Below are 24,649 nucleotides of genomic sequence, written 5' to 3'. Positions count from 1 at the left end.
ACATTTTATATCACAAGTAGTTTCATGTTTACTTGGAATATTGCTCTATGTGCTCTTTGATTTTACATTTTTACTTGATAACCTCATGGTCCTGAGATTTATCTATTAATTCATATGTTCATTGGGTGACTACATAATGTAAGTTTCTAGACTGATAATGGATATGGATTATTTGTAGATATTTGCTATTATAATAGTGTTGATAAGTATGTTTTCACATATGGGATTGGAGTAATAGTAGAGCAGATAGGGCACTTATCTTGCATGTGGCCAATCCAGGTTTGATCCATGGCATCTCATAGGATCCTGAGCACTGATTCTGAGTGCAGAGCCAGGAATTACTCTTGAACATCACAAGGTGTGGCCCCCAAAAGAATGTTTCTATATATAATATATATAGATATTTAATATAGCTAAGAAGCATTGGATTTCTGGAAGAAATCAGGATTATTTCCATTTGATATAATGAGGCATAATTCTTCCCATTCATACAGGAAATAGCCTTACAGAGCTACTGAGCTCAGTGTTAGAATTCTAGTTTTTTGCCTTTCAGGTATTTTATTCTCTATATTTGAAGTACTGGAAACTAATACAGTATCAGTTTCTGACCATTATGGCAGAGATTGATGGTGCATTGAAACTCCATTAAAGTCTTATTTTTTTTAAAAAAAAGAGAGAGACCAGTAAAAGAAGCTTGTAGACTTCTTTTTCACATGGCCTGGAAACTGTCACTGAGTGCTTAAATTGAAGTATGACATTGTGCACTGATGCGCTAATAGAGGATATACAGAACAGAATCAAGGCTGTCCTTTGGGAAGTTGACAGAATCTGTTACAAATGTAATACCAAACTGCAGTGAGATGGAACTGAAGACTTAAAAAGCACAGGCGTGGGACTTGCCACAAATGGCACATCTGATTTGTTGAACAGTTTCATTCATAGCACTTATGAGCATTCCAGAATATTAAGTGGTAGGGCAAGGTCAGCAGCACCAAGCACTTATAATATTGCCTGTGTATGAGCTTTGATATAATTCTCAAAGTAACACTTTACTGTGTTGGACCTGTGTGTAAAATGGACTACAGCAGGATTCCTGAGCAACTGTTAAATAGCATGCTGAGGTGGGGAAAGCATGAGCTGAGACAGCAGAAGAAATGTTCCAAGTTTCACTAAGATTTACCCCTCAACAGTAAGACCTAAGGGGGATAACCCAGCAGCACTTAGAAGCCTGGCATATGACCGTCAGGGATGAGCTTGCTGTTCAGAGCAGTCATCAGGCTGGCTGTGCATCTAAAAATTTATCAGATTCACAAACAATGACAGACTATTTAAATAGCAGGCACAGCTGCTAACAAAAGGGCAGATTTAACATGTTTTTGTGTGAAAGAGATTGTTAGTCTCCTTTATTTTTGAACATAACCATGAATTGGATTGGGAAAGACACTTAAATATATACAAATATATATCAATAAAAGTAAAGGTCTGTATACTGTTACTTTCTGCTGCTTCATGTAAACAAAAGTTAAGTAAAAACAAAACAAAAAACAAAGCAAAGAAATACCCCACATAGCAGCTGCTGAGAAATAGAACAGTGTTGCAATTTCAGCCTTTATTTACCAGTTTCATCACATTTTAAATTTTGAAAGAATGCATAAAAGACCAATAATACATGAAATTTTTCTATACATGGATGTACATGGAATCAATTATGTTGAATGAAATATGTTAGAGGGAGAGAAATAGACACAGAATAGTCTCACTCATCTATGGGTTTTAAGAAAAATTAAAGACATTACTGTAATAAGGCCCAGAGACAAAGAGTTAAGTAAGGGCTGGAAGGACCATAAGGATGGGCTCACAATTTGAAGCTCACCACAGAGAGGTGAATGCTGTTAGGGAAATAACTACACTAACAACTAGCATGACAATGTTAAAGAATGAGAGAAGTAGAATGCCTGTCATGAATATAGGCTGGGTGGGGGAAAAGGGGAGTTTTGGTGGTTGAAATATTGCACTGGTGAAGGAGGGTATTCTATTTATGACTGAAACCCAACTACAAACAATGTTGTAATCATGGTGCTTAAATAAAGATTTATAATAATAATAATAATAAAAATAAAAAGACCAATTATACGCTGGAACCAATAATGTAAGAATTTTGTTTTTGAGGGGCCGGAGTGGTAGCATGGAGTGGAAAGGGTCTGCCTTACCAGCACTAACCTAGGATGGTCCCTCAAGCCAGGAGCGATTTCTGAGCACATAGCCAGGAGTAACCCCTGAGCGTCACCAGTGTGGCCCCCAAAAACAAAAACAAAAAACAAACAAAAAAAGAATTTCATATTTGTAATGCTGTTCAAGCTTATATTTTTCTAATTTATTTCCTTATAGTTTGCTTTCACAAAGCTGCTTGTTTATCTGCTCCTAAGGCCTATCACAGTAGAGGTTAAGTATTTCCAAATGGATATTCAGTAAATAATTGTTTACTTGGACTGAACTCCAAGGATTTAACTCTCAGGTTAGGTAACTTAATAGATGAACACACAGAATAACCAGCTTCATATTTCATATATTTGATGTTGGCTCTATTTTATTATATTTTTCACTTTTTTTAGCCTTGAGTTTATAACTATCCTAGAGTTTCATCCATTTTCTGTTTGGTGTGATCCAGAATTGTATTCACATAATACTTTTTGATGTCAGGAAGAGAAAGCACTGATGAGTTAGTTAAAATAAAAGCATAAGCTGGAAAGTGAATAATAATAGATATAGAATGTGGGTGAAAGGGAAACAAACACATATATAAGATCCATTGGACAACAAATGCTGACAGATCTGTAGAGAAAAGATGGGAGACAGAAGCAGGGACAGTTCATGGAATGGAGTTTCTCCTACATTCAAAGTCAAATACATACTGTGCTGAGAAAAATTTTCCCCTTTGAAGAATAAATATTTAATCTGACATAAAACAAAATGTCACTTTGTGTGCATAGTTACCTTTATATTTTTATCAAATTTCATGATTTGGGGCCTGTATAACTTGAGTGATCTGTGATTGATACTCTCACAGCATAAATAATAGCTCATATATAAATCATACTTTATATATAATTATACTTTATGGTTTGTATGATTTCATTCTTAAACTCTGCCATTTATAATTTGATGAGTGATGAAATGCTAGATTTTCTAGACTAGACACATAAAATAGTTTTGGTGGTAAAAATAGATTATTAAATCTACAATACACACACATACACACATACACACACACACACACACACACACACACACACACACACACACACACACATATATATAAAATCTCAGAAATCGCTCCTGGCAGGCTCGGTGGACCATATGGGATGCCAGGTTTCGAACCACTGTCCTTCTGCATGCAAGACAAATGCCCTACCTCCACGCTATCTCTCCTGCCCCTGCAATAGATATTTTGAATTCTCTTTTAGTTTTTAATGCTTTTAAAAAATGACTTTTTCTTTTTTTAATTTTTTTTAAAAATGACTTTTTCATTTAGTATAGTAATGAATTAAAAATTGATTTTCTAGTACATATTAAATTCATTACTTGGAATAGTCTGTATTGCCCTCTGTTGGTGATGAAAAATATTTTGTAGAAAATTGTTGATGCCCTACATATTATTTATGTATAAATAATATTGTCCCAACCAGTATTATTTACAGAACTATCAAAATATGAATTACTATTTGAGTTGGCAAATGGGAAAAATTGAAATTTGGGACTTCTTGATTTCATAGTTTTATTGACTAAGGTAAGTAGTGCAATATTTTTACCACTGATTAATTTTTCTTTTATTTTTCTTGTCAGAGCTCCACCTCAGATACGGCGTTCTAATCGAGAAGTAAGACCTCTGAGAAAAGACATGGCAGGTTTAGGAGCCAGGGGACTTGTGGGCCGAGCACATCCAATATCAAAGAGTGAAAAACCCTCCACGAGTAAGGACAAGGATTATAGAGCAAGAGGAAGAGATGACAAGGTAAGACTACTATCTCTTTATAACTCAGTCACTTGAAGTACATGCTTTGGTTCACTTTAAGAGTTCCCTGGTTTTGACATGGAAAAGATGAAAAAGGTTTTGTTTCAAAAGTGAAGCAGTCTTTCCATTTGTAAAGGCTAGACTAAAAATGCCAGTAAACTTCAAAGATCTTATTTTAAAAAATGCATACATATTTCTAGTGAGGTATATCTTGTAGATTTTTTTCAAAATAAAATAAAAGTTTTAATACTTAAAAATATAGTTGAAAGAAGTATTTTGAGTTAAATGAACAATAAGAAGAATATAAGGAAATACAAATACATATATATTATAGAATAAGATGATGAAGGAGATTCACTGCCACTAAAATTTCTTTTTAATGCATTTGTAAATTTTATTTAAATTAAAAATATTTTTTGTATTTGTAAATTTTAGAGTGTAATAGTGTCTTAATAAGAGAAGTTTCATTAATTAGGGCTAACTATTCTCCTTTACTTACCTGAAAAGTTGGTATTAATATTACATAAAAATTCTATACTGCTCTTAAAATGGTTTTTAGGAAAATACCCTGAAGATTATTTTAGACTATAGGGCTGGACACTTCTCCTAACCTCATATTTTAAATTTTTATGTATTTATGTTGTTTCGGGGCCAGACCTAGCAGTGCTCAGGGCTCAGGGCTCACTGACTGGGCTCATGAGAACAACATATAGGGTGCCTGGTTCAAATCTGGGTTGGTCATATGTAAGGTCAGCTTTCTACCCACTCTACTGCCTCCCCAGCACCTCAACTATTGTTTCCATTTTATAAAATGAAAGAGAAACATCTAAATTATGGTTTATTGGATAATTCCTTACTCGACAATATTTGGAGTGATTAAACAAGAATTTGTTAAGCAGCCTCATTAAATAGATGAAATTATCTTAATCTCATTTTTCAAATGAAAAAGTAAGTAGGGAGTGCTAAATAAATGTGCTCCCCATCCCCAAGTACTGCTGGGATCACAGAGTCAGAAACATCTTCCGAATTAAATAAAAATTAGAAAACAATTAAAATAAGTTGCCTAAGCAAGGGACAGCTGGAATAGAATTGGAGTAGTCATATACTTTTTGTTTTGTTGTGCTTTTTTGGGGGACATATATCACAGGAGCTCAGTTGTCACTCCTGGTGATGCTCAGGAGCCTGCATTGCCTAGAACTGAATCCAGACCTTTAGCTGTAGTTGAAAGATAAATGGGAATATAGTATAAACTTGAGTGTTAGTGGATATTAGTTTTCAAATACTGAAAAAGTATTTCTTTTGCGCTGTTTACAAGGTAAGAACTACAGAAATAAAAAAAAAAAACTACAGAAATGACACTCGTAAGCATCATCTGCATTTAAAACACTTTTCCAATTTTGTTAAATCTAGACAATAAATAAAATTATCAAGTCTGGGTTTGTAGACATCTTAATCTCTTTCTTAATCAACCCCTCCCTCCCTCCCTCCCTGCCTCCCTCCCTCCCTGCCTCCCTCCCTCCCTCCCTCCCTCCCTCCCTCCCTCCCTCCCTCCCTCCCTCCCTCCCTCCCTCCCTCCCTCCCTCCCTCCCTCCCTCCTTCTTTCTTTCTTTCTTTCTTTCTTTCTTTCTTTCTTTCTTTCTTTCTTTCTTTCTTTCTTTCTTTCTTTCTTTCTTTCTTTCTTTCTTTCTTTCTTTCTTTCTTTCTTTCTTTCTTTCTTTCTTTCTTTCTTTCTTTCTTTCTTTCTTTCTTTTCTTTCTTTCTTTCTTTCTTTTCTTTCCCCTCCTTCCCTCCTTTCCTACCTTCCTGGTTTAAGATGATATCTTATTGTTTTCTTGATTGTAATTTCCTAATGAAAAAATAATGGCTAAGCAATTTTATGTGCCTGTTTTCTATCCATTGGCTCTTCCTCAGAGAAGTATTTGTTTTCTAAGCAAGACCAAAGCTTGCTAACATGTTTCTGAACTGAGTCTAGAAACAGGTAATAATTTTCTATTCCATTATATTTCTACCCTAGCAGGTTACCTTAAGGACTCCAGTAGTGATTAAATAACTAAGATGTAAGGCTTTTTGAGTGTTTATTACCTTGTTTTTAATATAATTCTAAGTTTATCTCACTTAATCTCACTTATCTCACTTTTTATTAATAGCTATTTTTATGGTTAGCTCACACAGTTCCTGAAAATGTAAATGACTTTTGTTGGCAACCAGTAAGAATCAGCTTTCACCCATAACGGAATTTCCATACTAGCTCTCATGTAATTCATGGTATTAGTCACATAAATTTAGAAATAGAACTTTTAAGTTTCTCCGAAGTTGTATATTCATGTTCCCCCTGATTCCTGCCACTGTCCTTTTTATAAGGAAACAGTTGTTCTGCTTTCTAATCTCAGAAATTAATTAGGTCTATTCTACAACTCTATGTATATTATTCTCTTTTGTCTTAAAAAATTTTTTTTGCCACAACCAATGATGCTCAGGGGTTACTTCCAGTTCTGCATTCAGGAATTACTCATACCAGTGCTAGTGCTGGGGGATGGTGCATATGGGATGCTTGGGATTGAACCCAGATAGACTGCATGTAAGGCAACTCCCCTCCTCACTGTACTATTGCTCTGGTCCTAATTTTTTGTTTTTAACAAAGGAACTTCCCTGAGATTACAGGGGCAATGGTCACTCCACTATTTGTGTACCTGTGAGTGCAGTAGTGGATTTGTGATGTCAAAGATGCAACTTGGGGTTGTTTTTTGTGTGAATTGTTATGGGTAACTTTTATATGTGTATGCATGCATTTCAGGTGAGCACATCTAGATATGAAATTGCTGATTCATAGGATAAACATATTAAATTTAGTAGGTACTTTTCCAAAGTGTCATTTCTGTCTACAGAGTATGAAAATCTTGGTTGTTCTTCCACATTACCATTGCTTGCAATTAATTGTCTATTGTAGATCTTATTATATCTTGTCATTTATTTTTCCATTATATGAATTATGCATTTTCATGGTAAATGGGATGGAAAGTTTTTCTATATGTTTATTATCCATTAGTATTATTAATAACTTATTTTAAGAATATCTATATTTTAGCTATAGTATCTTGTTTTAATGCTAAATATTCACACAAATTCTTAAACTAAAATTCACTTATAATGTTAGTTTTGCTGTTATTTCAACAAACACATTAATAATATGCAGAATAACAGAGATTCATTACTTTAACTTAAATGCCCTTTGCATCAGTCCTCCAATGTGGTATTACACGTTAATAATAAGCACTGTTTCACTTATTCTATTTTCCTTTGTAAGGTTAATGTTATGTTATATGTATCTTTGCTATCTGTCTAACTTTGCTTTTGTTTGCTTATCATGCTAGAGTTGAAGTACACAGTATTATGATAGAGTATTTAAAGTTGTTGAAAGCAGAAATTGTAGAATCGCCACCTAGAGTCTTAGCTGTTGCTTGGTGATTTACTGTACCTAAATTTACTGTACCTAAATTTTCTCACCAGCAATATTGAAATAGTAATTCTTACTTAGTACCACTTTTAAGATCACTAAGTAAGTGCTTTAATATACTTCAGTCAAGTGTTCAGTTGTTGTTTGACCTAAATAAAATAGTGAATAGGTGTAAGCTATAAAGGCAGCTTGAAAGTAGGGAACATCGATAGGATGCAAAATAAAAATAACATTTTAAAAAGAGAAATCATTCGGATTTCAAGAAACTTTATGTGTGTCTTGGGCCATTGAACCCAAACAACAATAGAGCAGGATGGCTTTATAGAAATAGCCAGAAAGACATTTGCGTCATCTACCTTGGAGTTTAGGATATCCTGTGCCCATGGGTCACTGATGTTTAATTAGTTATAAGCCAATACTGGAGGAGGTATGGTTTGTTGGTTGGAAAGAATTCACTGTTAGAATTTTTTTTTTATACCACACCCATTTGATGCTCAGGGGTTACTCCTGGCTAAGCGCTCAGAAATTGCCCCGGGCTTGAGGGGACCATATGGGACGCCAGGGGATCTAACCACAGTCCTTCCTTGGCTAGCGCTTGCAAGGCAGACACCTTACCTCTATTGCCACCTCGCTGGTCCCTAGAATTATTATTTAAATTTTCTTTTAATTTGCTAGAGAATTCTTTTGGTGATCCTGCTCCTCTTTTGTCACTGTCTGTTAATTTCGGTTCTTTCCTTTTGAGTAAATAGTGATGAATATGTAGTTGCCTGGATTGCTTTAACCCAGTTACTAGACTATTCTTTAGCTGATGTGTCTGGTGTCTTTGATACTTCTCCATATTATGTAGTTTTTGAAACCTTTGCCTCCCTAAATGTCTGAGTTTAATTCACATGCTAGTGGTACTCTTAAATAGGGCTATTAATTAGCCCTCTTCCACTTCATCTGCCATTGTGAGATGACATGGAATAAAATGCATTTAATGAACATCATAAAGTTATTATATAATGTTTTATAACTGGTTTGAGCCTCTTTTTCTTTAACTAGAATGATTATCCAATTCTAATGAAGGCCATTAATAAACATTTATCCCAATTATGAACAGCTTAGATGTTGTGAAAATATTTTATTTAGAAGTGATGATTATGGAATATTTTACAGGAATAGCGATACTTACACATCCAAAGGTGCTTTGGACTTATTCTTGACTTACATAAAGTGCTTAAGAATAAAGAATCTCTTCTATCTGTGCTGAGGATTGACCCAAAATGGCAGTTTACAAGGCAAACACTTTAAATCTTGTTTTGTCCTTTTTGCTTCTCATTATGGAATTTTATCTGGAGAATAAAATCAATTTGTGTGTGTGTGTGTGTGTGTGTGAGAGAGAGAGAGAGATGAGAGAGAGAAGAGAGAGGAGAGAAAGAAGAGAGAGAGAAGAGAGAGAGGAGAGAGAGGAGAGAGAGAGGAGAGAGAGAGAGATATCATGATGCGATGCCAGGAATCAAACCCAGATCCTCCACAAGCAAGGGATGTGCTTTACTGTTGAGCCATATCTCTGGCCCAAATTTTCACACTAGAAAAGAAACACTATATCAGTATAATTCTGTATCCAAATTCTTGCTGTTGTTGACCTTAGTCAGCTAACATGAAAACCTATGCAAAGAACTCTTATGGTCATTTTAGAATCACATTTTAATACATCACTAGTGATACTGCATTGATGTAATAATAATGTTATTTTGATTTTGGGCTCTCACCTGGTGGTATTTGAGGGTTGCTCCCAGCTCAGTACCAGTACAGAGGGTTTTTCAGCAGTCCTCAGGTAATCCTGGGGTATCAGAGATTGGATCTGGGTATCCTGCATGCATCCTGATGGAAATTCCCTTAAAAGGCTTTTATTTTTCTGCTCCTTTTTCTTTCTGCCCTAATCATTTTCTGTACACAATCTCAAAAGGGTTATTAAAAATATAGAGCTTGCTCAAATTGAGGGGGAAATAATGGAAGGTACCAAGACCAAACAGTTGTATGATCACTAAGTAGTAAGCTAGACATAGAGGGGACCACTTATACTAGCAGCCCGGGGGGGGGGGGGTGAGGGATATGGGATGAAGCTGTGAATGGGGCTGAAGGGAGGACAACTTTGGTGATGGAAATTCCCCTGATTCAATGTTAATATGTACCTAAAATATTACTGTGAAAGATATGTAATCCACTTTGGTCAAAATAAAAATTATTATAAAAAATGAAAAAAAAATAGAGCTTGAAGGTGGAGAAATAGTACAGTGGGCAGAATGTTTATCTTGCCACATGGCCAACTTGGGCTTGATTTCTGGTACTGCAAAGGGTTCCTCAAGTACCCCCAGGAATGATTTCCCTGAACACAGAGCCAGGAGTAAGCCCTGAACACTGCTGGATGTGGCAAAAAATCCCTATATATCTAGATGCATATGTATATATACATATATATGCACCACCTTGTAGCATTGAGACTTTAAATGAGATAACATATATGATATGAGATTTATTGCTATGTGGTATATATAAAACCCTATGTCTGACCTTATCCCCAGCCTATTTTTTTCCCCAATACTTAATTTTTTTGGGTCACACCCGGCAGTGCTCAGGGGTTACTCCTGGCTCTCTGCTGAGAACTCCTGGCAGGCATGGGGGACCATATGGGATGCTAGGATTGAACCACCATTGGTCCTGGGTCGGCCGCTTGCAAGGCAAACACCCTACTGCTGTGCTATCTCTCTGGCCCATCCCCAACAGCTTTTTGTCCCACTAATCATACTACTTTTGAAGGTAATTCATTGTTGACAATTGTGGAGTTTTAATGTTTGTTTACCTGCTATTTGCTTTTTCTTATTAGACTAGATACTCCATAATGCCATGTACTTTATTTTCACTTACGATCTAAAATCTGAGATGCAGTAAAATATGTTGAATATAAATAATCTTATTGCTTTAAAAAACATGTTTCCTATTACTTTAAGATAAATATGCATTTTCCTGTCTCTTTTTCTTGTTAATTATTTCAAATTTTCAATATCATTTGATTATTTGCATTGACATGATTATCTGCTTTTATTTTTAATGCTAATTTTGGTTAAGTATCAAATTACGATTTTGTGTCAGAGCTTGTTTAGTCCCAGATAAATTTATTTCTATTACATTCTTCAATCTGTTTCTAGAAGAACTTTTAAGTGCTTTCAAAAAGTTCCTGTGATATGTTTGGATGTGGCTTCATAGCTTGGCTGTCTGTATCATAAAATGTGATGCTGAGCTTATTTTAAATCTGTTGATGTTATATTCACTGTGGAGGTATGCCAGAAATTTACTCATTTCAACAATGTCTGAATATTTAACAGAATATTGGTGTTTTAAAATTTTAGCTTAGTAATGTTGCCATACTAATGAGAAATTTTAAGTTATTCATTGGTGGGGAGTGGTGAGTTAGGTGATCAGAGATGTTGATTGGTCCTTTGCCTAGTGGCTTAAGTAATTGGAGCCTTTTCCCAAGAGAAAATACTTAAACTCCTTTTAGCTCTTATCAGTAAGCCTTTGGTTGATTTCAGATGAAGTCTGGTAGAAGAGGTTTGTTCTGTTCCCTCTTCAGATTTAATTTAGGAAATTGACTCATATTTTAAACCTCTTCCCCCTTCATTTTTTTATTTGGTGGTAACTGAAGCCAAACCTCTGGGGATGTACTTGCCACTGTGTGCTAAAGGAAGGAGTTCTGTTGCTTGAACTATCTCTGGTGACCAAGCACGTTTCATTTGAAACTCTTCAAAGCTGAGTAAATCCTGGCAGAACCCCACAGAAATCATAGCATATAATTCTTTTAAATGCCACCATATTATTGAAGAATTTGGGGTAAAGTAGGTTGCTTAATAATATTATTTTAAAAGGCTTTTTCACTATTGCCATTAAAAATGACCTTATGATGTGGTTCAAGGACCTTTCTAGGAAGAAACCCTAGGTCCCAAGGGGGTCCTTACAGTAACAGAGAAAAGCTTTTTTGTAATATAGAATTTAGAGTCTCAATTCTTTCCTCATCAGCATTTACCTCAGCTGCCTTGGAGGATCTAATAGCTCTGCCCTATACATCCTAATCTTGAGCTTGCAGCTGATTAAGCTAAACATGAAGGGGGTCTGATCTGTGGAAAGGGTACAGGACCAGGAAGTCAGGAATATCTGAGTTAATAATTGTTCTGCTGACATTTAATAATTGGGAATTTGATTAATTTATTTAACCAGTTGGGGTGAGTTTATTTATAAATGTGCAAATAATATCATGCACCTTGTAGTATTGAGACATTAAATGAGATAATATATATGAGATTGCCATGCAGTAGATTATTAGTAAATTAATTTTCTCTTTTGTTTGCATTAATATTCCAAATATTCTCTGGTGGTGATAGAAATACACATTCAGAAGTTGGCTTTCCTTGTCTTTGAGCCATACCCAGAGATGCTCAGGACTTAGTCCTGCCTCTACTCTCAGAGATTACCCCTAGCAGTACTCAAGGAACTATATGGGGTGCTAGGGATTAAACCCAGGTGGGCTTATTGCAAGGAAAGAAGGCAATTTTCTTACCCTCTATCACTCTGTACCCATACCTCTTCAGACTTAACTGCTTTTCTCTACCCCAGTGTAAATTAAGTATACAATAAAGCTGGCTAGCTCACTAGTTTTGATAAATAGGACAGAATCTGGGTTATCAAGATATACTATAATAACAAAATAATAGATTAATTTAAAAAGTGATTACAGTATTTCTAAAGCTTAGTGATATTAAATAATTTTTTTATTATTGACCATTACTTTCTTTTTATACTTGTCCCTAGGGAAGGAAAAATATGCAAGATGGTGCAAGTGATGGTGATATCCTGAAATTTGATGGTGCTGGATATGACAAGGACCTGGTGGAAGCTCTTGAGAGAGACATTGTTTCCAGGAATCCTAGCATTCATTGGTTAGAGTCTTTTAAGTTTCTGAATTAAAGTAATGGATAAAATAAGTTATAGGTTAGCTTAATGTGTCTTTTCTTATTATTCATTAACTTTCAGAATATGTGTGTAGAGTTGACAAGGTAGTTCTTTCAGAATGCAACCAAGATCATTTATATTTTAATTTGATGTCATAACCAATGGTTAATTTAATAATGTGTCCTAATTAATAACTGCAGAACATTTTTTTCTGGTTGTTTTATGCAGTAAGGATTAGGGTAATGTTTTTAGTAGTATAATATTTTATAAGTGAAAATAATGAAAAGATTAGTATTGATCATACATCAAAGGTGTTTTTGAATAAGCATGAAACTGCTAAACTTTGTTATTCTCACAAAGGGATGACATAGCAGACTTAGAAGAAGCCAAGAAATTGCTGAGAGAAGCTGTTGTTCTTCCAATGTGGATGCCTGATTTTTTCAAAGGGATTCGAAGACCATGGAAGGTGAGAACTTTTAAAAATAATATAGGTGTAAAATAATGTTTTCATAATAATGGAACAGTGTTGTTTTAGTTTCAGTTAGATAGGTTGAAAGAACTTTGTTCTTGTTTGGAAATTTCAGATTTCAGGCACTCTCAGAAGAGAGCCTTGAAGTGTTAAAACTATAGTTTGGTGGTCACTCATTTTCTGTAGGGAAAGTAATAAATTAGTTTTAAGAATTCATGTCTTTTTCTTTAAAGTTTGCAAGGAAATTCAACAATAGTAGCAACGTCTTATAGAATAAGGATGAAATCAATTCCTTTCCAAATGTTGGCATATTTCTTTTTTATTTTCTCAGTTTTTGGGTCACACCCGGTGGTGCTCAGAGGTTACTCCTAGCTCCGCACTCAGAAATTGCTCCTGGCAGGCATGGGGGACCATATGGAATGCTGGGATTCAAACTACTATCTGTCCTGGGTTGGCTACATACAAGGCAAATGCCCTACTGCTGTACTATCTCTCTGGCCCCCAAGTTGGCATATTTCTCATTGTTTAGTCTGATAATTTCATTTAGACTTTATGTAATTCTCAGAAATTAATACATTACCACAGTGTTTGCTTTTTTTTGCTCTCTAAAGATTTGTTTTTTTGGTAGGGGGCAGGGGAGTGCTCAGGGCTTACCCCTAATTTTATACCGATCACTCCTGGTGGTGTGGTATGGAAATATGTGATGCCAGGAATTGAACCTGAGTTAGCCAGGTGCAAGGCAAAGAATCTTACTCCTTTACTATCTCTCTGGCCCCTGTCTTAGAGCTTAAAGCTGCCATTGTCAGGGTTATGGTCAGAAAGAAACCCTCATCCACTCTTGGAGGGAATGTCATCTGGTTCAACTTCTATGGAAAGCAATATGAAGATTTCTACAAAAATAAGAATAGAATTCCTATATGACCCAGCCATATTACTTCTAGCATCTATCCGAAAAACACAAAAAGCATTAATTCAAAAGGATATGAACACCTATGTTTTTGTTTGTTTTTTTGGGTCACACTTGGTGTCTCTCAGGCTCTGCGCTCAGAAATTGCCCCTGGCAGACACTTGGCAGATGCCGGGATTCGAATCACCACACATCCAGGATCCTCTGCTTGCAAGGCAAACACCCTACCACTTTGCTATCTCTCTAGCCCCAACACCTATATTCTTTACTGCACTTAGCATTGTAGCCAAGATAAGGAAACAACCCAAATGTTCAACTAAAGATGAATATATCAATAACTTGTGATATATGTACATAATAGAATACTATATGTCTCTAAGTAAAAACAGAACTAGGCAAATGGACAACAATATGAATGAAACTAGTGAATATTATAAATGAAATCAGTCAGAAAGAAAGGGACAGATATGGAATGATTTCTCTCATAAATGGTACTTAATGATACATGGCAAGGTAGAAACAAAGGTTCAAAGGCAACATAGATCCACACAATTGAGTTAGGATTTGAAGTGTCAATGAGGAAGGGTACTATTTTTAATAGTATTGTAAATAAAAATTAAATTAAAAAGGGCCTTAATAAAATAATAAAAAAATTAAAAAGGGCCGGAGTGATAGTACAGTGGTAGGGCGTTGCCTTGCACGCAGCTGACCAGGACAGACCTGGGTTTGATTCCTGGAGTCCCATATAATCCTTCAAGCCAGGAACGATTTCTGAGTGCAAAGTCGAGTAACCTCTTGAACATCACTGGGTGTGGCCTCAAAACAAAAAAAAATTAAATTAAAAAACATTAATACCTTCCCAAATCTAGCTTCTAAGCTTAGCATCTTAAAAACATCTTTATAGGACAACTGCCTAATTTTTTTTTAACACAAGCAGAAACTTCCTTTATTCTGACTGGTATAGTGAAATAAAAAACAAGCATACTATATCATATATCATATTCATATTTTTTCTGGTGTCTAAAAGTAGAGAGAAGAGACAGTTTATTTAAGCAAGTAGCAATGAGGATAATAATTTTTTGGTTCAACCTTAATTTTGAAATTTTGCCAATTACAATCTGAGTCCAGGAACCTGGACAAAATCTAGACAAGTTCTTCTAGAATTCAATGGACTGATGTGTGAAACAGGGAAGAACAGAGTTAAATAGAAATAAGATTCTATTTTGATAAATACCCAGCAGGCAATTATAAACAGGTTTGGAACTAAAATAGAGTTTTAGCTTAAATTTAAATTGTGAGATAAAAGTGGTGGGTTTGATAAAGGAGTTTTATAAAAGGAATTAGAAAAAAGGTCTTTGCATTGCTTTGGGGCTGAAACAGGCAGGGAGAACAAGTGACTTGAAGGACTCTGCAGAGAGCTGTGAATGGGGCAGTATCTGGAAGTAGCCATGTCATGGAGTTATCTTCTGGAGAAAGGGTTTCAGGAAGGAGGAAATGAACACTGGCAATCAGCAGCATCAAGGATCAGAGAGAAGATAAGATCAAAAGTGACCATTGGGTTTGTGAATTTTTTATGTTTTATTTATATAAACTATTGAAGTATTTTTAGTGAAATACAGGAAAATGTCAGGTTTGGAAGACACAGACCATTGCTATAAGAAAGTTGGCTGTAAAGGGAAAGAGGATGCTGAAGAGTAACTGGAGGATTTTTAGAGCCATGTGAAGGTGTGTGTCATGATATGGTGCTGGTGATCAAACCAGGTCTCACAAGTAAGGCATGTAACCTAAGATTTTTTTTAAATAGGCAGATTTTTTCTTTTATTTGCACTTTCTTCTTTTATAGGTGCAAGATAAGAAAAATGTGATGTTTAACTCAAAATTTTCTTTTATTACTATTTACAATTTTTTATTTTTTTTATTTAAACAAATTTATTACATACATGATTGTGTTTGGGTTTCAGTCATGTAAAGAACACCACCCATCACCAGTGCAACATTCCCATCACCAATGTCCCAAATCTCCCTTTTCCCCACCCAACCCCCACCTGTAACCTAGACAGGCTTTCTGTTTCCCTCGTACATTCTCATTATTAGGATAGTTTGAAACTTAGTTATTTCTCTAACTAAACTCATCTCTGTTTGTGGTGAGCTTCATGAGGTGTGCTGTAACTTCCAGCCCCCCTCTCTTTTCTGTCTGAAAATTATTATTGCAAGAATGTCTTTCATTTTTCTTAAAACCCATAGATGAGTGAGACCATTCTGCGTCTTTCTCTCTCTCTCTAACTTATTTCACTCAGCATAATAGATTCCATGTACATTCATGTATAGGAAAATTTCATGATTTCATCTCTCCTGACGGCTGCATAATATTCCATTGTGTACATGTACCTGTTTCTTTAGCCATTCATCTGTTGAAGGGTATCTTTGGCTGTTTCCAGAGTCTTGCTATGGTAAATAGTGCTGCAATGAATATAGGTATAAGTAAGGGATTTTCGTATTGTATTTTTGTGTTCCTAGGGTATATTCCCAGGAGTGGTATAACTGGGTCGTATGGGAGCTTGATTTCCAGTTTTTGGAGGAATCTACATATTGCTTTCCATAAAGATTGAACTAGACAGCATTCCCACCAGTAGTGGATAAGAGTTCCTTTCTCTCCACATCCCTGCCAACACTGCTGTTCTCATTTATTGTGATGTGTGCTAATCTCTGGGGTGTGAGGTGGTACCTCATACTTGTTTTGATTTGCATCTCCCTGATAATTAGTGATGTGAGCATTTTTTCATGTGTCTTTTGGCCATTTGTATTTCTTCTTTGTCAAAGTGTCTGTCCATTTCTTCTCCCCATTTTTTGATGGGATTCGATGTTTTTTTTTCTTGTAAAGTTCTGTCAGTGCCTTGTATATTTTGGAGATTAGCCCCTTATCTGATGGGTATTGGGTGAATAGTTTCTCCCACTCAGTGGGTGGCTCTTGTATCCTGGGTGCTATTTCTTTTGCTGCAGAAGCTTCTCAGTTTTATATATTCCCATCTGTTAATCTCCGTTCTCACTTGCTTGGAGAGTGCAGTTTCCTCTTTGAAGATGCCTTTAGTCTCAATGTCCTGGAGTGTTTTACCTACGTGATGTTCTATATATCTTATGGTTTTGGGTCTGATATCGAGGTCTTTAATCCATTTGATTTAACCTTCATACATGTTGTTAGCTGGGGGTCTAAGTTCAATTTTTTGCAAGTGGCTAGCCAGTTGTGCCAACTTCTTGAAGAGGCTTTCTTTGCTCCATTTAGGATTTCTTGCTCCTTTATCAAAAATTAGGTGATTGTATGTCTGGGGAAACTTCTCTGAGTATTCAAGCCTATTCCACTGATCTGAGGGCCTGTCTTTATTCCAATACCTTGCTGTTTTGATAACTATTGCTTTGTAGTACAGTTTAAAGTTGGGGAAAGTAATTCCTCCCATATTCTTTTTCCCAATGATTGCTTTAGCTATTCGAGGGTGTTTATTGTTCCAAATAAATTTCAAAAGTACCTGATTCACTTCTTTGAAGAATGTCATGGGTATCTTTAGAGGGATCACATTAAATATGTACAATGCTTTGGGGAGTATTGCCATTTTAATGATGTTAATCCTGCCAATCCATGAGCAGGGTATGTGCTTCCATTTCTGCGTGTCCTCTCTTATTTCTTGGAGCAGAGCTTTATAGTTTTCTTTGTATAGGTCCTTCACATTTTTAGTCAAGTTGGTTCCAAGATATTTGAGTTTGTGTGGCACTATTGTGAATGGGGTTATTTTCTTAATGTCCATTTCTTCCTTATTACTATTGGTGTATAGAAAGGCCATTGATTTTTGTGTGTTAATTTTGTAGCCTGCCACCTTGCTATATGAGTCTATTGTTTCTAGAAGCTTTTTTGTAGAGACTTTAGGGTTTTCTAGGTACACTATCATGTCATCTGCAAACAGCGAGAGCTTGATATCTTCCTTTCCTATCTGGATTCCCTTCATATCTTTTCTTGCCTAATCGCTATAGCTATGTTGAATAGGAGTGGTGAGAGAGGACAGCCTTGTCTTGTGCCACAATTTAGAGGAAAGGCTTTCAGTTTTTCTCCATTGAGGACAATATTTGCCTCTGGCTTGTGGTAGATGGCCTTAACTATATTGAGAAAGGTTCCTTCCATTCCCATCTTGCTGAGAGTTTTGATCAAGAATGGGTTTTGGAGCTTATCAAATGCCTTCTCTGCAACTATTGATATGATCATGTGAGTTTTATTTTTCTTGTTGTTGATGTTGTGTATTATGTTGATAGATTTACGGATGTTAAACCATCCTTGCATTCCTGGGATGAAACCTATTTGATCGTAGTGGATGATCTTCTTAAAGGCATTGAATTCTATTTGCCAGGATTTTGATTAGGATCTTTGCATCTGTATTCATCAGTGATATTGGTCTGTAATTTTCTTTTTTTGGTAGCATTACTGTCTGGTTTAGTTATCAAGGTGATGTCGGCTTCATAAAAGCTATTTGGAAGTGTTCCTGTTTTTTTGATTTCATGAAAGAGTCTTGCCAGGATTGGTTGAAGTTCCTCTTGAAAGGTTTGAAAGAATTCATTAGTAAATCCATCTGGGCCTGGACTTTTGTTTTTGGGCAGACATTTGATTACTCTCTTAATTTCCTCAATAGTGATGGGTGTGTTTAGATATGCTACATACTCTTCATTCAACCGTGGAAGATTATAAGAGTCCAAAAATGTATCCATTTCTTCCAGGTTTTCATTGTTAGTGGTGTAGAGTTTCTCAAAGTAGTTTCTAATTACCCTTTGGATCTCTACCATATCAGTAGTGATCTCTCCTTTTTCATTCCTAATACGAGTTATCAAGTTTCTCTCTCTCTCTCTTTCTTTGTTAATTTTGCCAGTGGTCTATCAATCTTGTTTATTTTTTCAAAGAAACATCTTCTGCTTTCGTTGATCTTTTGGATTGTTTTTCGGGTTTCCACTTCATTGATTTCTGCTCTCAGGTTTGTTATTTCTTTCTGTCTCCCTATTTTTGGGTCCTTTTTTTTGATTACTTTCTAATTCTGTGAGCTGCGTCATTAAGCTATTTAGGTATGCCCATTTTTCTTTCCTTATGTGTGCTTGCAAAGCTATAAATTTTCCTCTGAGTACCGCTTTTGCTGTGTCCCATAGGTTCTGATAGTTTGTGTCTCCATTGTCATTTGTTTCCTGGAACGTTTTGATTTCCTCCCGGATCCACTGGTTATTCAGTATTAGGCTGTTTACCTTCCAGGTATTAATGTTTTTCTTCTGTGTCCCTTTGTGGCTCAAATATAATTTAAGGGCCTTGTGGTCAGTGAAGGTAGCCTAAAAATTTCTATCCTCTTGATATTATGGAGGTATGTTTTATGTGCCAGCATGTAGTCTATCTTGGAGAATGTCCCATGTACATTAGAGAAGAATGTGTATCCGGGCTTCTGGGGGTGGAGTGTCGCGTATATATCTACTAGGCCTCTTTCTTCTATTTCTCTCCTCAGGTCTATTATATTCTTGTTGTTTCAGTCTGGTTGACCTGTCAAGTGTTGACAATGCCGTGTTGAGGTCTCCCACAATTATTGTGTTGTTATTGATAATTATTTTTCAGATTTGTCAACAATTTTATTGAATATTTTGCTGGCCCCTCATTTGGTGCATATATGTTTAGGAGAGTGATTTCTTCCTGCTGTACGTATCCCTTGATTAATACAAAATGTCCATCTTTGTCCGTTACAACTTTCCTAAGTATAAAGTTTGCATCATCTGATATTAGTATGGCTACTCCAGCTTTTTTATGGGTGTTGTTTGCTTGGATGATTTTCCTTCAGCCTTTTATTTTGAGTCTATGTTTGTTCTGACTATTCAGGTGCGTTTCTTGTAGGCAGCAGAAGGTTGGATTGAGTTTTTGATCTATTTAGCCACTTTGTGTCTCTTAACTGGTGCATTTAGTCCATTGACATTGAGAGAAAGAATTGTCGTGGGAGTTAGTGCCATCTTTATATCAAAGTTTGGTGTGTCTATTGGTCAGTCCCCTCTTAAAGTAGGCCGTTACAGTTTTTTTTTTTAAGAATGGTTTTGAGTCTGTAAATTTTCTTAGCTTTTATTTGTTTGTGAAACCATGTATTGTTCCTTCAAACCTGAAAGTGAGTTTTGCTGGGTGCAGTATTCTAGGCAAAGCATTTATTTCATTGAGTTTTGTCACTATGCCCCACCACTGCTTTCTGGCCTTGAGTGTTTCCGGTGACAGGTCTGCAGTAAATCTCAAGGATGTTCCCGTGAATGTAATTTCTCTTTTCGATCTTGCTGCTTTCAGAATTCTGTCTCTATCTGTGGGATTCGTCAATTTGACTAGGATGTGTCTTGGGGTGTTTTTTCTGGGGCCTCTTTTAGTTGGTACTCTTTGGGCATGCAGGATTTGATCGCATGTATTCTTTAGCTTTGATTTTTTTTTATTTTGTTGATTTCTGCTCTAAGTTTTATAATTTCCTTCTGCCTACCTATTTTTTTTGTTTTGTTTTGTTTTTTGGGCCACACCTGATGACACTCAGGAGTTAGTCCTGGCTATCCACTCAGAAGTCGCTCCTGGCTTGGGGACTATATGGGACGCTGGGGGATTGAACTGCGGTTTGTCCTAGGCTAGCGCTGGCAAGGCAGACACCTTACCTCTAGTGCCACCACGCTGGCCCCTGTCCTATTTTTTTTATTGATCATTTTTTAACTGTAAAAGCTGTATCATTAAGATATTCATGTAGGCCCCTTATTTTCTGATGTATGCTTATGAATTTTCCTCTTAGAACTGCTTTTGCTGTGTCCCATAAATTCTGATATTTTGTGTCTTCATTGTTATGTGTTTCCAGAAATGTTTTGATTACCTCCTTGATTTCATCTCTGACTCACTAGTGGGTCATACATTTCTTAATATAGCATCTCTGATCACCTTGTGGGCTGTGACCATTCCCTGGCAGGTGCACCTTGATAGGATTTAGTTCACTTGGGTCTTCCTTGGCAGCCTAACCTGGGGGATTAGGACGCCCTGAATTATACTTAAGATCACCAATTGTTATGCAAAAGAAATGTGTTAACTATGTATCTGAATTCCCATTCATAGAAGAAAATAAGTTTATAAATCCATTAGTCTTTAAGATTAGAGAATTGCTCTTTTCAAATAATTTTATTCATTAATTTATTTTTATCAAATTTTTTCTGTTTCATTAGTGAAAGCTAAATTTTAATTTATTTAATTCATTTATTATTTTATTTTTTTTTATTTTTTTTTTTTTTTGGTTTTTGGGCCACACCCGTTTGATGCTCAGGGGTTACTCCTGGCTATGTGCTCAGAAATCGCCCCTGGCTTGGGGGAACCATATGGGACGCCGGGGGATCGAACCGCGGTCCTTCCTTGGCTAGCGCTTGCAAGGCAGACACCTTACCTCCAGCGCCACCTACCCGGCCCCTATTTTATTTATTTATTTTTCTTTTCGTCCACACCTGGCATTGTTCAGAGGTTCCTTCTGGTTCTGTGCTCAGAAATCACTCCTGGCAGGCTCCGGAGACCATATGGGATGGAGAGATCAAACTCAGGTCCATCCTGGGTCCGTCATGTGCAAGACCCTCCTGCTGTGCTATCGCTCCAGCCCCCATTCATTATTTTAATAGTTTCTTCCTAACACTATTTTATATAAACCAGTAACCATTAGCACACTAATGTAGTAAAATATTAGCTATTTTTATTATGTTTGTGTCTTTGCTTTTTCTTATTTACTAATAAGAGGCTCTTAATTTTTTTTACTAAAACTATATATTGTAAGTGTGTTAATGGAAAGTAAGTTTCAGCACTTATAATGAGAAGGAATATATATCTACATTTTGGGGGTAATATTATCTTTTTATTATGTTTAGAGATAGTAGTCACTTTAAGTTGTCCTCAAGTATGTATATTTATCTTCTGCCAGGTAAGGAAAATTGGGTTGATCTTTTTCTAAATTTATCTGAATATTATGCACATAGGCTCTTTTGCTAATCCATATCTAAGTGCCTCTGATTTGTGATCTTTTGTGAATCCCCTCTTCATTTTTTGTCTATTGGTAAAACAATACTAATGCCAAATGTACCATAATTTTCCTATGGCAACTGAATTTACTTTTATATTTATTAAAATATAATGGGGTTGTAGAGGTAGCTGAATAGACTGGAGTATTTGGTTTTCATGTGGGAACCCTAGCCTTGTTCTACCCATTCCCCATTTGGCTCCCTGAGCCTCGCCAGGTATGTAGTTTCCAATTCCAGCTGAGTGTGTCCCCCAATAACCCAAAAAGTATTTTTGTGATTGAATTTTATTTTCTCCTATTTCCTACCCCCCCTTTTTTTTTTACCATTGTTGTAATCTTTTGGGGTCATATATCTGTGCTGAGAATCATAGCAGCATTGAACACAACAGTGGTACTAGAGATCACATTTGAAGATGTGGGCAGTGCCTGGCATCAAACTCAAGTTTTTATGCATGCAAAGCAGGAGCTCTACCAACAAGTCATACCACTAACTCTTGATTTTACTTCTGATGAGAAGGCATTCACCTATATTACTAGTGGATTATGCTTTATAAGCTAACAAATCATTTAATGCATCTTTTGAAATTCTAGGGTGTTCTTATGGTTGGACCACCAGGCACTGGTAAGACTATGCTAGCTAAAGCTGTTGCCACTGAATGTGGCACAACATTCTTCAATGTTTCCTCTTCTACACTGACATCTAAATACAGAGGTGAATCAGAGAAGTTGGTCCGCCTGTTATTTGAAATGGTGAGTGATTTCAAAGTACTGGATGTATAGGTTCTTAACATGGACCTATTTAACTAGGGATTTTTTTAGAGCAGGTATAGTTGTAATTTAATTTTTTGACATATTAATGAAATGGAGTAGTTAATTTTGTGTGGTAATTGATGTATCTTCATTGTATTTTTCTTCCTGAATTAAAGACGCTGTTTGACATTCTACCCAGTAAGGGCAGGAGAGACTTTGGAAATATATATGATTTTTTTTGTTTTGTTTTGGGGCCACACCTGAAAGTGCTTGGGTTACTCCTGGCTCTGCACCAAGAAATTACTCCTGGCAGGCCCGGGGCCATATGGTATGCTCAGGATCGAACCCAGGTTGGCCGCATGTAAGGCAAATGCCCCACTCACTGTGATTTTGCTTAGGTCCCCCCAAAATGTGTGTGATTTGACTGACATATCTGGATCTCTAGTAAGCTTATTGATCAAAAATATATTTTAGTATATATATATATTTTTAAATTAGAAGTTGATCTACCATTGAAGTTTATTGGTTTTATAAGTAATTTTAGTAGCTATTAAGAATTTGAGGGTAGAGGTTAATGATTTATCTTAATTTTTTTTTTATTAAGTACATTTTTAAACTTAAAAGTAGAATGGATTACAAATCTCCTTGTATCCATTGCCCAACTTCACCAACCATTATAACTTTTTGTTTTGTGTTTTGGTTTGAAGATTATACCTGACAGTGCTCAGGGATAGGAGTTGCCCCACACTGCTGAAGATGAGGCTTGAACCCAGGGCTCCAAAATGCACAGTAGCACTAAACCATATGAGATTTATCTCCAGAAATTTCCTTTTTAAAAAAACATGAAATATTGATTAACTGTCAGAACCCAAATGGTGGCATTAAAGCAGTGAGAATTTTCTTGCTCTTTCATGTTTTAGAAAAAAACGCATAGCATGAAAAAATAGTTCACAGTATTTTATGAGGCCATATACTGATTTCTAAAAAATATTTCCCAAAGGCAAGATTTTATGCTCCCACCACAATCTTCATTGATGAGATAGATTCTATCTGCAGTAGGAGAGGAACCTCTGATGAACATGAGGCAAGTCGCAGAGTCAAGTCTGAACTACTCATTCAAATGGATGGTAAGTGATATCTGATTGCCATCTCAGAATACTTTTGTTCTCTTTTGGAATTTTGTGTACATTTATACAGCAAAATCTCAGTGAGTGGATTTTATCATTTGCCTATTCTCCTATTTTACACTTGTTTATATACTTAAAAATCTTTTATTGTATTCTTGCTATGAATCATCTATCACTTTAGATTTGGATAGTACAACAGACTATAATACCTTTAAGAAGGTTACTATTTAGAGCAAAGTTTCAAATTTTAAAGTTCCAGAGGTCCTTAAGTCCCTGTTAAGAAGCCTGAAGGTGCTCAAGTATTTTCATAATATCAAGACTTTTATTTTCTTTTTTATTTTTTACTCTCTAACTATTGTACAATGTATTCATTAAAAGAATCAGGATATTTTATATTCTTTCAGTAGATAGGAGATAGAGGCACTTATGAGAAACCAGTTCTCAAATGAGACAGACATTAAAGAAAGTTTGTAAAAATGTTAAAAATGTTGAACTTATTACTTTTTGTCATAAAACTTAATTTTAAATTAAAATATTTAAGAGGTATTATATTACTTTTAAATGAATTTGAATTGGCTTTTGTTTGTTTTTTTTGGGGGGGGGTTATACTAGGTTGTGCTTAGGGCTTACTCCTGGCTCTGTGCTTAGGATCAATCATGATGGGACTCAGGGGACCGACCATATGTGGTGCTAGGGATCAAATCTGGGTTGAGCTCATGCATGGTAAGCTCCCTACCCACTTTATATCTGACCCCAAATGAATTAATATTTTAGTTTATTGATTAAAATTTCTAATCATAATTATTAATGTACTGCATGTGCCAACAAAAGCTCTTTGGAGCTCAGTAATTGTTAAGGGATAAAACAACTCTGAG

General features: G+C 35.8%; 1 protein-coding gene across 2 annotated transcripts in view; it reads left to right on the top strand.

Moving 5' to 3' along the window:
- KATNAL1 (katanin catalytic subunit A1 like 1) overlaps nucleotides 1–24,649 on the top strand; it is a 71,172-nt gene that overhangs the window by 28,596 nt on the left and 17,927 nt on the right. For both annotated transcript variants that reach the window (XM_049778797.1, XM_049778796.1), the window contains exons 4-8: nucleotides 3,844–4,012; nucleotides 12,315–12,442; nucleotides 12,816–12,921; nucleotides 22,489–22,647; nucleotides 23,648–23,774. In XM_049778797.1, the coding sequence (XP_049634754.1) occupies nucleotides 3,844–4,012; nucleotides 12,315–12,442; nucleotides 12,816–12,921; nucleotides 22,489–22,647; nucleotides 23,648–23,774 (689 nt within the window). The remainder of the gene's footprint in view (nucleotides 1–3,843; nucleotides 4,013–12,314; nucleotides 12,443–12,815; nucleotides 12,922–22,488; nucleotides 22,648–23,647; nucleotides 23,775–24,649) is intronic.

The sequence above is a fragment of the Suncus etruscus genome, chromosome 8 (genome assembly GCF_024139225.1).
Source record: "Suncus etruscus isolate mSunEtr1 chromosome 8, mSunEtr1.pri.cur, whole genome shotgun sequence".
Classification (NCBI taxonomy): domain Eukaryota; kingdom Metazoa; phylum Chordata; class Mammalia; order Eulipotyphla; family Soricidae; genus Suncus; species Suncus etruscus.
This window is presented reverse-complemented; position numbering and strand designations above follow the sequence as displayed.